The 16,588-nt window shown below is 38.6% G+C and overlaps 1 protein-coding gene across 1 annotated transcript in view; it reads right to left on the bottom strand.

Annotated features, from left to right (window-relative positions):
• Window positions 1-8,102, bottom strand: part of PRKACB (protein kinase cAMP-activated catalytic subunit beta) — a 126,931-nt gene extending 118,829 nt beyond the window's left edge. Inside the window, exon 1 of the mRNA XM_045478043.1 lies at window positions 7,734-8,102. Within this exon, the coding sequence (XP_045333999.1) occupies window positions 7,734-7,779 (46 nt within the window). The 5' untranslated portion in view covers window positions 7,780-8,102. The remainder of the gene's footprint in view (window positions 1-7,733) is intronic.
• Between the last annotated feature and the right edge of the window lie 8,486 nt (window positions 8,103-16,588).

Below are 16,588 nucleotides of genomic sequence, written 5' to 3'. Positions count from 1 at the left end.
CCCCGCGTCGGGCTCTGTGCTGACAGCTCGGAGCCTGGAGCCTGTTTCAGATTCTGTGTCTCCCTCTCTCTGACCCTCCCCCGTTCACGCTCTGTCTCTCTCTGTCTCAAAAAATAAGTAAACGTTAAAAAAAAATTAAAAAAAAAACCAAAAACCAAAAACAAAAAAACAAAAAAAAAAACCAAACACTTGTTCAAAGTGAATAGAAAGTATTAGAAAACAATCTAGATTTTTCTTATTCTAAGTTCATGTCCTTACCATTAAGTTATATCTCAATGTTATAATATTTATTTGAAAGCACTCCAGGGGAACAAAACTGGTATTTACTTAGTAAAATATATGTTGCTACTGTATTTTACATGTTCTTTCCACTATTCTACATGGTTCTACCAAACTCAATAGCTTACAGGATGTACACTTTAACTGTAAAAGTAATATTTTATCTGATTTTAAATTATTTTGTTTCTTTTAAAGTTTACTGTTTTCATCAGTGCTTTAGGTTTTACTCTTTTCAAAACGAAAAAGCTACACTTTTAGTAGCTGTAGTTCTGAATTTCTAAGAATTATGTTAGATGTTTTAGTTCTTTTTTTTTTTTTAATGTTTATTCATTTTGAGAGAGAGAGAGAGAGAGAGAGAGAGAGAGGGAGGGAGGGGGGGAGAGAGAGAGAGAGAGAGAGAGAGAGAGAGAGAGAGAGAGAGAGAAAGAGAGAGAGAGAACCTCAAACAGGCTCTACGCCCAGCATGAAGCCCTACAAAGTGGGGCTTGATCCCATGACTCTGAGATCATGACCTGAGCTGAAATCAAGAGTCAGATGCCCAACCAACTGAGCCACCCCAGGCATCCCTCAGGTGTTTTAGTTCTATAATTTCTAAACAGCTGGCCTTTTTTAAGGGAGCAAAATGAGGATGTTATATGGAACAGATCCTCTAACGATCCAAGGTCATTTCCCCACCATGACTGGGAGAATTAAATTAGACAATCCACATATAGAACAACCAATCAGGTATCACTTTTCTTAGAAATGCCATAGGCACCCTGAATTCAATATGCCCCTGAATTCAATACTCCCCAAATCTGCTCCTGGCCCTTTATTCACTTCTTGACTCTATTAGTGGCATCACAACCCATCCAAACAAGCGAAAAACTTGGGCATTATTTCCAATTCCTCTTCTTCTTCATTCCCCAAGTACAGTTTGCTCATTTTCACTTTCCAAACTTCTCAAATTTCAGATCTTTTCCTGCATCCCTACCTCTACCGCCTTGATTCAGACCCTCAAAGTCCCTCACTTGCATGCAAGAGTCTTCTAATTGATCTTCCTGCCTTTACTCCACTCGTTCCATAAAGTGACTCATCTTCACACTACCAACCAAAGTAATCTTGGTAAAACCCAAATCTGATCATGTCTCTCCCTTATTCTGAAGTCCACCACAGCTCCCTAGTATCTATGGGATAAAATTCAAAATCGGAATTTCCATTACATGGCTCTGTCCATTTCTTCAGTCTCATCTTTCATTATATAGTTTCCCCTCTTTCCTACAACCAATTCTATCCTCTCAGTTAGTCACAATGGACAACTTACTTTCCTTTTCCTGTATATCCCATTTTGTTTCATTCCTCTGCATCTTTGTTCACTTTGTGTTCCTTCTACTCAGAGCACACTTCCTCCTGTTGAACACTTATCATTTTCCATGCTCAACTCAGAGCTCACCTCCTCTTTGAAGCCCTTTTAGAACCTCACCCTCCCCACACCAGTGGAAATGACCGTATTTTCTACTGGTTTCCCCACTGAGTTTTTACATAAGTACTTATAACAGCTTTCACCCCATCAATGTGTTGACAAATATGTCTCTAATTTCTGGAATGTAGGCACTATGGAGCAGGTATAGTGTCATATTCAATCTTTACTCCCATAGATTTGCATAGAGTCCATCACATATTAAGAACTCAACTATGTGGAATGAATGAATGGACCAACAAAGAAAAGAACTATATAGGATACTCTTGAAGGAAGTTTTAAAATTAAAATACTCAAAATAATGTGGTACTGACCAGGGTATATTTACTTCCATAAATTCCACATTTTTCTACTTAACATACTTTTCTTTATTCAAAACTTAAGATTTATTCCCCTAAAAAAATCTGATCATATATCTGTACTAACATTATTATCACCTAGGTATACAGACAATCTTGTAAATTATACTAATTGTTTTATTTTATTAATTTAATGGAATACCAAAATGATGTATGGTCAACTCCTGACTCTGAAGAATTTTAATAAGCATCATGGCTTACCTAGGATCTTTTCATGGACTGCTTCTGCCACTCAACTGTGGCTTACTTTTCTAAGCTGGCTTTCAGGTCTTTAATTATCCTGTTGCTGGCAATGAAAAGCAACATTCTGTATAGATCCTAAGTGGAGGTCACTGACCAGGAGAATGGAAAAAATGGTTTCTAAACATGAGATAATTTTATACATTAGATAATCTGTACAAAGTGAATCACAAAATCATGTATCTGGATCAGATAACAATGTATTTATTATTTGGACAGTGTTGCTGTTTGTTGGGACCTTTTGTTTTCTTTTTCAAAAATTTTTAACTCAAAGAAAACTATTCCCAAATACTTCTGCCAACCTAGTAAATTGGTACAAATACCTGCTACTGGTTTTCCCTTAAAAATACCTGATAATTAAAAACTTTAAAGACATGAGTATGATATGAGCTCACTAAATTTCTCCTAATCAACATTTAAGTCTACAAAAACTTACAACAAAAATATGTTCACTGAGATTCAGTACTGAAAACTAAAACAAATTAATTCTAGTAGAACCCAATATGGAAATGAACTTTGTAGTGAACTTTATACATGACACACAAATCACTAAGCTACAGTAATGTTCACTAAGTTAATAAAGGCTTATTCAGGGGAAATGCTTTAGAAATAAGTTACTTCTTAGGATGAGAAAAGATCAGTCCAGCATTCTGTTTATCAACACACACTTGTTGAGTATCTACCAGTTACCAAGATGATGGAAAGATGGGTTAGCATTTTTATTACATGTAAAGACAGCTATGTTTTAAATTTGTGCTGTCCACTACACCAAACATTAATAGCCACATGTAAGTTAAAAATTCAGTTCCTCAGTCGCCCTGGTCACATTTCAAGTGCTCAAGAGCCACATACAGCTAGTGGCTACCACATTAGACAACACAGAAACATGTCCATCACAGCAGAAAGTCTGATTGGATGGTGCTCCTCTAAACCATGGTAAAATGCAAATTTCTAAATACTTTTCAAAATGGCGATACAAGTTCAAATAGTAAGTTTTTGATTGGCTTTTTGTCAGGAAGAGAAAGTATGTATTCACAAATGAGAAAAAATAATTAAACACAAATACTAATAGTAATGAAGGGTTTAAGTATATATATCAATTTGTATGGCTTAATTTGAAATTATACCATATTAAATCTAAAGATTTTCAAAGTAACTTAATCTTTTGTCCTCATTTTACAGATGAGGAAACTGAATTTAGAGAACAGTACCAGAAACAATAACTCTAAGAATTAAATATATACAAATAAAGTCACTACTGAAAACCAAAATTTCCTGTAACTGACAATAAACTGAAACAAAATAAAGTCTGAGCTATTCTGTGTGTTTGAGAATTAGCTTTTCCATTGGATACGCATAGGCTGTTCCCACAGTGGTTAGGATTTCGGGTTTGGGGTTAGGCTGCCTAGGTTCAAATGTTGCTCCTTGGCTTCCTCGCTGTACAACCTTAGGCAAGTCATTTAGTCTCTCTGAGCTTCTATTTCCTCATATATAAAATGGAAAAATAACTAAACTACTTCACAGGCTTGGAAAGATTAAGTGAAATTATGCATGCAAAGTACACAGAGAACCAGGCTCATAGTAAGCCCTCCAAAAATGCTAGTTGTTATGAAACTTGCATTTTGGTTGAACCTAGTCTACTGGAGACTTTCTTTGATTAATTTCTATTCACCTTAAAGTTCCTAAGACAGATACTTGGGAAAACATTCAAAGATCATTATGTAAACACTAGGTTACAAGGTGGCTCTACCACTTGTAGTCACAGGAGAATCTGCCTCCAAGTCTCTATCAACACTTCACCCATTGGTCTCAACACCTTTGCCATGAGAGTGTAATACAAAGCCCCACAGGCAACCTGTGGGGTCTAATGGGTCTTAAAAAATGAAATAAACGAAAAGAACTTTCCCATGATAAAACAGTGGCATCTGCTTTTTATGTTGGCAACTGTGGGTAAAGTAAGAGTGGGAGACTGGATAAGTAGAACCATTTTGAATGACAAGAGTTTAAAACTTCTCAGAAAATTATATACTCATGTTTCTAAAATTTATGCTTCTGTGTATTAGCAGAAGTTTAAATAACTACATTCGAATTCTGAAACACGTATTTTTGAGAGTATTTTTTTTTAAATACACAGTTAGGTATGTAATGGTGAAAGATGTTCTTTCAATAAGTTTTCAAGATATCTTAATACAATTTCTTAGTTCATGGCAATAGAACAACAGGTACCCAAATTAATGTTATCTCCAGAAAGTGTGGAAATGAGAATGGCATCTCCAAGTGCTACCCTGGAAAATGTTTTATTCCAAGAGTAGAGAGATTTCTTTCCTTTTTTTTTTTTTTAAGTTTATTCATTTTTGAGAGACAGAGACAGAGTGCCAGTGGGGGAGGGGCAGAGAGAGAGGGAGACACAGAGTCTGAAGCAGGCTCCAGGCTCTGAGCTGTCAGCACAGGGCCTGACGCGGGGCTGGAACCCACAAACTGTGAGACCTGAGCCCAAGTCGGACGCTTAACCGACTGAGCCACCCAGGTGCCCTCCTGGAATAGAGAGATTTCAATAGAATACAACAGAAGCACCAAATGGTCAAAGCTTCATTCCTCTGGAATCTTTTTATAATGAAACTCCAGAATCATCTCTATGAGGCATGGTCCTGGTCAAACCCCAAATAATAATCAACGGTATACATTTTAATCATCATTTCAAATCAAACGTTTTCCTGTTGGTCATTTTCAGAGTTCTAATCTTACTTTCCATAATGTTAGCAGTTATCCTAATTTACTTTTCAGTTAACTTCAATAAGTACATTTTCTTTCTCACACTACACTGTAAATTTCTTGAGGTTTTACCTACCGAGTCTCCAAACAGAACTAATATACTTGATAGACATTTTCAAAATGTATGTATTAATTGATTATTTAGTGATGCAGAATGGAATCAGAGCACCAGATTCTATTCCTTACTCTGCTATCAGTAATAATATGATCTCACCTTCAACTTCTTCAGAGGTCAGGCTCTTTGACTTTGAAATGGAATGATTATACAGGCTGATCTCTAAGATCGCTTATGTTTCTGAAAGTTTATGCTCTTACTACCAGCTAAAGTTTAAATAACTACATTCAAATTTTGAAAGGTATATATTGTCAAGAATAATTTTAAAAAATAAACAGAAGAGGGGCACCTGGGTGGCTCAATCGGTTAAGCCTCCAACTTCAACTAAGGTCATGATCTCATGGTTAGTGAGTTAGAGCCCCACATCAGGCTCTGCGTTGTGTGGAACCTGCCTAGGATTCTCTCTCTTTCTCTCTCTCTCACTCTCGCTCTTTGCCCCTACCCCACTTGCACGTGCACGCGCTCTCTCTCTCTCTCAAAATAAATAAATAAACGTAAAAAAATTAAAAAAATAAAAGTAAACAGAAGTTAGGTCTGTAATGGTAAAAGCTGTTCTTTCATTAAGTTTTAAGAGATATCAATAAACTTTATTAACTATAGAACAGCAGCAACACACATCTGATAACATTGCCCCAAATGAAATTACAAAGTGATCAACACGTGACATTTCAATAATTGTCCCTATGAGACATCATTTGCTATTTTCTTTTATCACTTTACAACATTTATTCAAACTACTATAATGACCTTCAGTTGCCATAAATAAACTTGCATAAAAAGCTGGCTAACATACTTACTAAATAGACTGTCACTAATAGTTAAAGCTCAGGAAAGAATTTATTCGTAGGAATAATTTAAATACATACTTAAAGTTTATTCTGTTTTCTGTAAATATTCTGAGATTATCCCATAGTTATGAGGTTCAAATTAGTACTGTCTAAGGGAGAATTAGTTTGGTAACTTAATAATGGAAATATACAGATCAGAGAAGAGTCTACTATCATTCTTTTTACAATGTAAAAACATAAACATTGTACAGGCCTGTATTTGCTAATGAAAATCATTGATATGGTTCAATTATCAAGCATACTTTTTTGTAACACAATTAGTACATTTTACCTTAAAAGGCAAAATGATAACTCATCAGACACAAAAAATTCTTTACACTTTTCACATTCCTATACTTTCTGTACAGTTACTACATTTTTGCAGTTGGAAAAGAAAAGATAACAAAGTTCTACCTCTATATTGGCTTTTAAAAATTTCCCTATCACATACTAAAGTATGGTCATTGATAATTTGTATGATAGTATCTCAAACTTTTCTGGGGCTCCTGAAAATTAAAACCTTACTGGTGAAACATAAACCATATAATCTGATCTCAGTATTCACATTAAACAAAATGAATGACTAAATCTTTCCAAATTGATTCTGCTTTGTTGATATAGAAAAAAAAAAAAAAAAGCTATTTCCTTCATGCCAAATTACAAAATTAACCTAAAACAGGTTACAAACATAGAAACATTAAAAGACACTATTTACACAAACGGAAATAAATGATCTGGCATTCCCTCAAGTGCTGAGATGTCATTTACTCCTGGTGATAAAACAAATACCATTTGTTATCTGATCATTCTGAATTATAAACTCTGAGAGGAACCGGACAAAGACACACCAGTTTTTCTTTCACAGCTATCCTGATTTTATTTATTTATCTACTTATTTATTTGTTTAACTATAAAGAAATTCAATTTGCATGACTTTTTATTATTTGGTGTAAAATGTAGGGTGCCTGCACTTTCAGCTTTCAGAAGAAATTCACCATATTCTGTAAGCACTTTGAGTGACCTTTAAGTTTACAGACACCGTAGGAGAGTTTTGAATGTCTCAAGAAAAGGCAAACCTGCCTTGCTTTTTTCAAGGAGAAAGTTGCACTTTAGTCTTGTTATATCTTCCATTCCTAATCTGAAGAGACGGAAGGGTCTCTAAAACACAGCCGCTTGCTCAGAATTAACCTTACCTGCGGAAAGCCAGACTAGTAGCCCCTTACCTTGTGATAGGTTGGGCTGGCCGCAAGTGATGGAGGGAAAAGAGCCAACTCTGCCCACAGCACTACCTGTGGCTCCCAAAGAGGTGGTCGTGGGTAGGGGAAGCAAGGGCTTGGATGGTTCTATGGACTTCTTATCCGGACCATATTTGGGGAATTGTTCTAGCGAGTGCGTCCCCCTCGCTCTATAGAGAAAGGGAATTTCGGGGACCACTCTTCTCCCTCGATCTCTCCATCCGGCCCTCCGTGCTGGGCCCTCACGCCGGAGCTGGGGCGGGGGGGGGGGGGGGGGTGGGGGATGGAGGAGGAAGGCAGCTGGTCCCCAGGGCCCCCTCGAGCAGCTCCCGGCGGCCGCTGCGAGGCCTGGACCATGCCCGCGGCCTCGGGGCTCCGACCCGGAGGGGCGATCGGTGCTCCGCGCCGGCCCGCCCGGTAGGTACCCAGACCCGGCCCTTGACTCACCGCTCTCCACCTCGCTGCCTTTCTTGGCGGTCGCTGCGTTCCCCATGACTGGGGCGATGGAAAGAAGGGGTCAGGGAGGGGAGGGGGGCCGGGGCCGTCCCCGCCGCTCCACAGGCTCAGGCAAGTCCCGCTTCTGCACCGGTCAAAGCGGTGGGTGCTCCTGGCGCTGGCGCCCCGAGTCCGGACGAGCAGCCTGGGCCGGTTCGGAGGGCAGGGCTACAGCGAACTCCCCAGCCCCGGGGGCTACAGCGGTAGCTGCGGCGGCGGCGGCAGAGGGCGGACACTCCCCTTTCCCCCGCCCCGCCCCCCTCGCTCGCCCCCCTCGCCGGCCGCGGTCTTTCTCCGCGGGCGGGCGCGCGCGCCGGAAGTGACGTGTCGCCCTGGACGAGGGCGGTGGGGTGAGGGGGCCTGACTCGGGGGCGGCGGTGCAGGCTAACCCAGACAGGCGACTCTGCGGCCCGCCGAACTGCGCGTTGTGGCCCGGGATTGGGTCGGATGCTCATCCCAGAGATACGGGAGGCGGCGTGGGAACCGTTAGCTTCGAGGAACCCGTCGTCTCGCAGCCCTGGAGCGGGGCCTCGGGAGGCCGCAAGGGGGCTCGGGTTGCTTTCTTTGTGCCCCGCAATCCCGCGGCTGCTCGCTCGAAGGTCGCCTTCTCCCCGCAGGCCCGGGCAACCGCACGTGCGTATAGGAGATCCCAAGCGAGGGGAACCCCCTAGTTCTTGCCTCTGGCGAGTGCGGACTGGTCAGCCTCAGCCGCGGAAACAACCTGGTCCCTAATGTCGACCGTGGCTCGGAAGCTCCCTTTATTCCGAAGATTCAAGGTATTCGCTGAGCCCACCACGTTGTCCTCCCGGTTCTCAGGCATCAGTCGCAAGCCCCGTCATGTTTCCAGTGCGGTTTTCATTCGCCATGATTTTGTGGGGTCACTCTCAAGGTTTTATCAGACGTCTCCCAGGTGGCGATAAGGAAAATACCATTTCTGCACAGTGTCTGTTGATGGCGAGACGTTGGATTGAGCAGCTTTCTGTGTTGATGTCAGAATAAATGCGTTCACAATTGATAATTGCGTTTTATTAATATACATTATAGAGCACTTGATTTTTCACATAGCTTTACTTACAGGTATGTGGCACTGTAGTATTATTTGTTACCGTTCCTTTTAACTTTGCGAGCATTTGTGCCAAACTTAATGCAGAAAGACTTAAGTTCCTGAGGGCGAGACCACATAAACGTATTTGGTGTCCTCAAGGCACCAGGCACAGTAAGGTTTAATGGATACCAGGTGACTTTAAAGTAAGCCAAGGAAATTTTTCAGATTTTTAAAAAAAAATATTTTTCATTACTGACAAAAACAGAGTGCTAAGAAGGCCCTCAGTAAACTCTTAGTAACCACTTATTACCAATTACGTTAAATTAATTTAACAAACATTTATATTATGTGTACCGTATTCCAAGTACTGTAACTCCAAATAGTAACTCGTTGATCCTCAAAACCCTGGGAGATAAGGTAGCTTTACTGTCATTATTTAACGTGGGGACAGGTAAAACTGAGGGACAGAAAAGTTAAGCAACTTACCCTATGTTACACAGCTATCATCTGGTGGAAGCAGGATTTAAACCTATGTGGATGGTCTCCAAAGTCACCATTTGTCTATAACATTGATCAGAAACCTGTGGATGTTGTTGTGGTAAATTGCTTTCTCACCATTTGAAATCCTTGACTTGAGCTACAAGAGATACAGTTTACTTTTTTGGGAATTTCATTATACTATAGTCCCCCCTTATCCACAGTTTTACTTTCCATGGTTTCAGTTACCCATGGTCAGGAAGCAGATGATTCTCCTGATGTATCAGCAGAAGGTCAATAGTAAGCCTAATCAAGTCATAGTATTTACGTCGTTCACCTTATTTCATCTCATCATGGAAGGCATTTTATCATCTTACATCATCACAAGGAGGGTGAGTACAGAACAAAAAGATTAGATAAAGACCACATTCACATAACTTTATTGCAATATATTGTTATAATTATTCTATCTTATTATTAGTTATTGTCAATCTATTATTGTACCTAATTTACAAATTAAACTATAACATATGTATGGATGCAGAGGAAAACTGTATCCACAGGGTTTGATACTATCCATGGTTTTAGGCATCTACTGGGATTCTTGGAACATATCCCCCATGGATAAGTGGGGGAGGTGGGGAACTACTGTATTGTTTCGAGGGTTCCCATGAAATCCAAGTATTATGAAAATAACAGAAAAAAGGGTTTGGACTAGATGTAAGGTTTTGTGTCAGCATGTGACAATGTTGCAACAATGTCACATCTTTCCAATCACATTTAGTTTTGTGTTGTGGATGTGACATTTGCCCTACATACATGGAAAATTCAATAAATAGCATTAAGCCACATATAAGACCAAATTAAAGACAACTTTTTGATATACTTTATTTTGGAGGGACTCTTTCTAGAATCCTGGAATATTCATACTGTTGTTTAAAATGTGTGCCTTTTTAGAGACCAGCTTTAATAATAAAAGAGTAGTTATAAACATAATTTGTTCCATTCCTTAACATGATTTTGAGTTCTAGGTCTCTAATAAGAGGGCAGCCATCTGTGTTGCAAATCATTAATTTTCAAAGGAGACAGTTGACAACTGTTACAGAGTTAGATGCATCATAACTACATTCTGGAAAATTAATAAGCAAAATATTCAGCTTTACAAAATTTCTCCCTTCTGCAATTTAACTTTATCACTGGTTAAGAAAATAAATGAATTACTAATAAAGAAAAAAATGATCAACAATTAGAAATATCTTGTGATTTTTCTTTCTTCCTTTTACTATTATATGTTTCTTATATTAGCTTACATGTTTCTCTGATTCAAGGAAGATTATACTTTAAGAGTATAGTTTCATAGTTTTCAATTAGTTGACATTCACAATCATTTAATTAACAACAAGTTGGTTGTTTATTATTAGAGAAGAAATCTCTATAGGTGACCATCATTTATAGCACATAGAAAACTATGTTTCACGAAGTTTTTTTATATACTAGAAGAGGCAGAAATTTCATTAACTGTTCAGTTATTCTTGAATGATTAGCGTTAACTAACATGAGACAATTGCTATCCTTTGCCACTGATGACTTTCCTATAACCTAGACAAGTACAAATATACAACTAAATCTTGTTTCCCTAGGAAAGCAGACACAGTAAGAAGGGAATCCTATAGAGAAAAGACTTTAAATCCTTTTCCATATAATATTTTACCGAAGAATCTGCAGCACTATGTAGCAGAGAAAATTGTATTTTGCTTTGGAAATAATTAGTTCTACATTTTCTAATACTTTATAAAAAACATTTCACATGCCATTTTTTTCAAATCTGACCCTCACAACCACCTACATAAGCTAGAAAGACTAGCCCCATATTACAAATGAGTAAAATGAAAGTTCAAAGAAGTAAAGTAACTTGGCCAAGATCATTCAAATGGTGTCAGAGCACTAGATTTTATGCCGTTTTGTGCAAGACAAATGTAATCTCAATCCTCATTAGATTAGGTTTTATTACCCCCATTTTACCAATGAGAAGAATAATGCCTAGGACCTAAGAACCTTGGCCCTTTTCTTCCTAGAGTTCTCTCTTCACTCAAGAGTGGAAAAGTGGAGAAAAATTAGTAAATTATTATTGCTATTTACTTTGTAGTTTTTATTATCATCAACTTGATTTCCAAGACTTTTTAAAACAAAACACCCTCAAAAGTAATGTATGTCAGAAATGTTTTTCGTTTACAATCACCAGGACAGATAAGCTGAAGTTGATAATTATTGGAGAAGATGACCAGGTCATTTATTTTTATATTGCATTTTACATAAAATAAGTGCAAGTAAAAATTTATTAAACCATCATGAGATTATGATTATTTTGAATGATAACTAGTAGTCCACAGAGTCTGATATTTCATTGTTACACAGTATTGTGTGTCCTAAACCAAATGATACCACATTAAATATCAAGCAAAGGGCAGAATAATACTTTGGAAATGAGGAAGTAATTTTATAGTTAATAAGTTACAAATATTATAATTGTTCAAAGCGTTGTAGTACAGTACGAAGTACTTGTACAAGTTTCTACTTGGGGATAATTCTAACCCCTTTGTTCGATAACAAATTTATTATCTGAAGTTCAGTATTCATCTTTTTGGGTATTTCTTTACAGATGAAGAGACTAAAATAGTTGACTGGTTAAGAAATCTGCTCAAAATTAACAAAAATGGGTTAGTAACAGTAGGATTGCAGCTTATCTCTTGTGTAAAATTTAGAATACAAACTGAAAGTGATTTAAGAAAAAAAAGAGAAAGCATGGAGGAGAGAACAAAACCAACAACTTTTTTCCTCTCTTAATATGCAATACATTTCCTCAGAAAAGATATGTTTGTTTTTGGATATTCAGGTTTTACTAGTGTGTTTTATCAAAACTATGGCTAAATTTCCACTCTTTCAGTTTTGTGCTGTGCATTTTTTGACAGTACCTATAGACCAAGAAGAACACCCAAATCTAGAAAACATTTGTTTCTTTATGAAATCATGGAACAGATGGGGCAAGAGCTTTCATGAAATCTCAGCTTTTATAATTTAAGCCCATCTTTGGCCAACGTGCATCTGGCCCACTAAATTAAAATTACATTCATAGTATTGACAGTAACAAACCAGAGTGGAGTGTCATGAGTTAGAAAAGGGTTGAGTTTCGTATTCAGAAAAATCTGGATTTATGTGCTGTTATAGCCACCATCTGTGACCTTCACATAAATTACTTAATTTCCCTTGTTGTTTGTTTCCCAAAGTGTGAAGTTATATGGATTAAATGAAATCATCTGTGAAAAGTACTTAGGATAACTTTTGTTATGTAACTGTAACCCTACGCCCACCTTGCAATAACGTTCAGTGTTTTCTTGTATTTATATTATTACAATAATCATTCGGAGAGTTCCTACTGTATGCAAAGCATAATAAGGGTACAAAGATTAATAAAACCTGTTCTCCTCCCTCAGTTTCTCTGTAAGGCGAGATGGACATGTAAGTCATTAAGTAAAATAAGACAAGTTTACTTTGTACTATAATATATATATAAACAAACCACTGAGGAAATGTAAAGGAAAGTGCTGTTAAATCTCAACCACATGGAGATTTTAGCATTGGATTTTGCTGTTAAATGGGGGAAGATTACTGAGAACTAAGAACAGCATAAACAGAGTCTTGCAGGACAGTTATCCCTCGATCATACTAGATCAGATGTTATAAAAGGATGTTGTAAGAGTTGCCACCTTCCCACTGAAATGTAAGCTATTTTGTCATCACTATATTTACTGTATCCAGAATGATGTAGGGTACATAGTAAGTATGCAATACATATTTACTGAATGAGTGAATAAATGAATGAATGGCAGTTTCAGACTAGATAATGCTAATTTGGGGGAAGCCCTGGGTGGCTCAGTCAGTTAAGCATCGACTTCGGCTCAGGTCATGATCTCACGGTTTGTGGGTTCAAGCCCTGCGTGGGGCTCTATGCTGTCAGCTCAAAGCCTGGCGCCTGCTTCCAGTTCTGTGTCTCCCTCTCTCTCTGCCCTTCCTGCTCACACTCTGTCTCTCTCAAAAATAAATAACACATTAAAAAAAAAAAAGTGGGCTTTGTTCACCATGCAATAGAGAACCGTTGAGGATATTTAAGGAAAAGAGTAATATAACCTCACATTTTATTAATAAGGTAACTTTGATAGTGTGATGGTTCATACATGATGAACATAAATAAGATTGGCAGCAAGCAGACCTGTAAGGTAGTTGTTGTAATAGAAGAACTACATGAAGTCATTGAGTAGTGTAGCAGCAGTGGGAGAGAAGAAAAGATACATGTGAGACATTTGGATGTAAAATCAATAGGATTTAGTAACTGTTAAGGCTCTTTAATATAATGCAGCAAGTGATACAAGCCCAATTCAAAGTAGTTTACAAAACATTAGCAGAATTTTTGAGTCAAAGAACTGGAGAGTTTAGATTGTCCATGGCTTTAGGCTTAGGTAGATCCAAGAGTTCAAAGGTATTTATCTCTGCTATCTGTCCTAAATCTGTTATTATATATTGACTGTGTTTTGCCAAACAGGCTCTCTCCATGTGACAGATTTATATACTTCCAGCTTAGCAACCTGAAGAACAATGCCTTCTCTTTCCCAATATCCATACATTATACATATTATAGTATGGGGTGCCTGGGTGGCTTAGTCAGTTAAGCATCAAGCTCTTGGTTTTGGTCATGGTTCATGGGTTCAAGCCCCGCATCAGGCTCTGTGCTGTCAGTGTGGAGCCTACTTGGGGTTCTCTCCTCTCCCTTTCTCTCTGCCCCTCCTCCCTTGCTCTCTCTCTCAAAAATAAATAAACATTAAAAAGTAAATATTATAGTATTTATGTTTCATTTATATAATTATAATAATATAATAAACATTAAATTCTAAATATTATAAATAATTATACATACTGGTTCTGTATAATCCACATGACCATTCCTGTGAAGAGAGGAAGCAAGCTACCATGACTGATATGGAATGAGAGAAGTGCAGTTTTCTAGAAGAAATTGTCAAATAGGGTAGACAAAAGCAACAGATACCCCATACATTGAAAATAAGAAATACTGCTTTCAATCAATTTTCCATCCTGGGTGACTGGATAACAGAAGTCAGGAAGGAAGGAGAGAAACTAGTTTTTAAATTAATGGGAGGCGTATGACTTGGGTCATAGTGAGGTTGAATTGGTAGTGTAAATGCAGATGATGAATAGCAGGCAAATGTCGAGTTAGATGAATACAGAAGTTGTGAATTCCGTGTAAAGATGAGAGCCAAAGCCACAGCTCTGAATGAAATCTCACTGAAAATGTAAAGAATGAAAAAGCTGCCGAGAATGGACAGTTATAGAACAGGGAAAAGAAAGGGGGTCCAAGAAGGAGCCTGGTGTGGTAAAAGCCTGGAACTGTCAGACAAGCTGGGAGAAAAACAGGAAATGCGGTAACCGAGGTCAAAAAGAATGAGAGGGTACTAATTTGACTGAGTGCATGCCAGGAGTTAACAAATAAAAGCAAAATATGGCAGAATATACAGATGCTTGTAGGAAAGAAAAGAAAGCTAAAGAATCAGGCTTGGCGCATTCCAGAGCCAGGCAGCTCCAAAGAGTCGAAATAGTTGTTGCTGATCGACATTTTCCGTATGATAGCCAATGGAACAGCAAAATATAGATTGTTTTCAGTCTTGTTCTTTTCCCACAATTCAGTTTCTAATCAGAGAATTCCATTGGCCTATCTTGGGTTCAGTTTCTGCTTCTTACCCAGGAGAAGGCAATTAGTTAGCAGTCCTGGGACTCATCAGTGGAGAAGAAGAAATTTCCCATCTTCTAGATGAACTAGAAGTTAAGCACTCAGTAGAAGAAAAATGTCCACTAAAAAAAAATTTATTTAACAGTGTTAGTAAACACAAGTATTTCTCCTCAGTGGTACTGTAAAGAACTCCTTCTCCTCCCTACCACCCAAATGTGATGGACTTTATCATAAAATCATAGAATTTTTTGGTTAAATATGTGAGAAATATTCTGTTACCTGATGTGGTAGACAGAATAATGTCCTCCCAAAGATGTCCAAGTCTTAACTACCAGAATCTGTGACTATGTTACCTAAGTTAACAAAGGGAAATTAAGATTGCAGATGGAATTAAGGTTGCTAATTAGCTGACATTAAAATAGGGAAATTATCCTGCACTATCTTTGTGGGTCCAACGTAGTCACAAGGGTCCTTAACAGTGGAAGAGGGAAACACAGAAGTTGAGAGTGATGCAATGTGAGGACTCTACATCATTGCTGACATTAAACATGGAGAAATGGAGCCAGGAGCCTAGCAATGTGGGCAGCCTCTAGAAGCCAGAAAGGACAAAGAAACCGACTTTCTCCTAGAGTCTTCAGAAAGGAACACGACAATGCTGACACCTTGATCTTAACCCAGTGAGACCCAGGTCAGATTTCTGACCTACTGAACTGTAAGGTAATAATTTTGTGTCATTTTACTTATTATTTATGTATTTAAGTGTTTTTTTTTCTTTTTTTTTTAAATTTTTTTTTTCAACGTTTATTTTTATTTTTGGGACAGAGAGAGACAGAGCATGAACAGGGGAGGGGCAGAGAGAGAGGGAGACACGGAATCGGAAACAGGCTCCAGGCTCTGAGCCATCAGCCCGGAGCCTGACGCGGGGCTCGAACTCACGGACCGCGAGATCGTGACCTGGCTGAAGTCGGATGCTTAACCGACTGTGCCACCCAGGCGCCCCTAAGTGTTTATTTTATTTATTTTTTTTTTTAATTTTTTTTTTCAACGTTTATTTATTTTTGGGACAGAGAGAGACAGAGCATGAACGGGGGAGGGGCAGAGAAGAGAGAGGGAGACACAGAATCGGAAACAGGCTCCAGGCTCTGAGCCATCAGTCCAGAGCCTGACGCGGGGCTCGAACTCACAGACCGCGAGATCGTGACCTGGCTGAAGTCGGACGCTTAACCGGCTGCGCCACCCAGGCGCCCCTATTTTTTTGAGAGAGAGACAGAAAGTGAGCAGGGGAGGGGCAGAGAGAGGGAGACACAGAATCTGAAGCAGGATCCAGGCTCTGAGCTGTCAGCACAGACAGAGCCTGATGGGGGACTTGAACTCCCAAACTGTGAGATCATGACCTGAGCTGAAGTCGGGCACTTAACCGACTAAGCCACCCAGGTGCCTAATTTTGTGTCATTTTAAAAGCCACCAAGCATGTGGTAACTTGTTACA

The sequence above is a fragment of the Leopardus geoffroyi genome, chromosome C1 (assembly GCF_018350155.1).
Source record: "Leopardus geoffroyi isolate Oge1 chromosome C1, O.geoffroyi_Oge1_pat1.0, whole genome shotgun sequence".
In the NCBI taxonomy this organism is placed as follows: Eukaryota; Metazoa; Chordata; class Mammalia; order Carnivora; family Felidae; genus Leopardus; species Leopardus geoffroyi.
The sequence above is the reverse complement of the archived record's forward strand: the minus strand, read 5'-3'. Positions and strand labels throughout refer to the sequence as shown.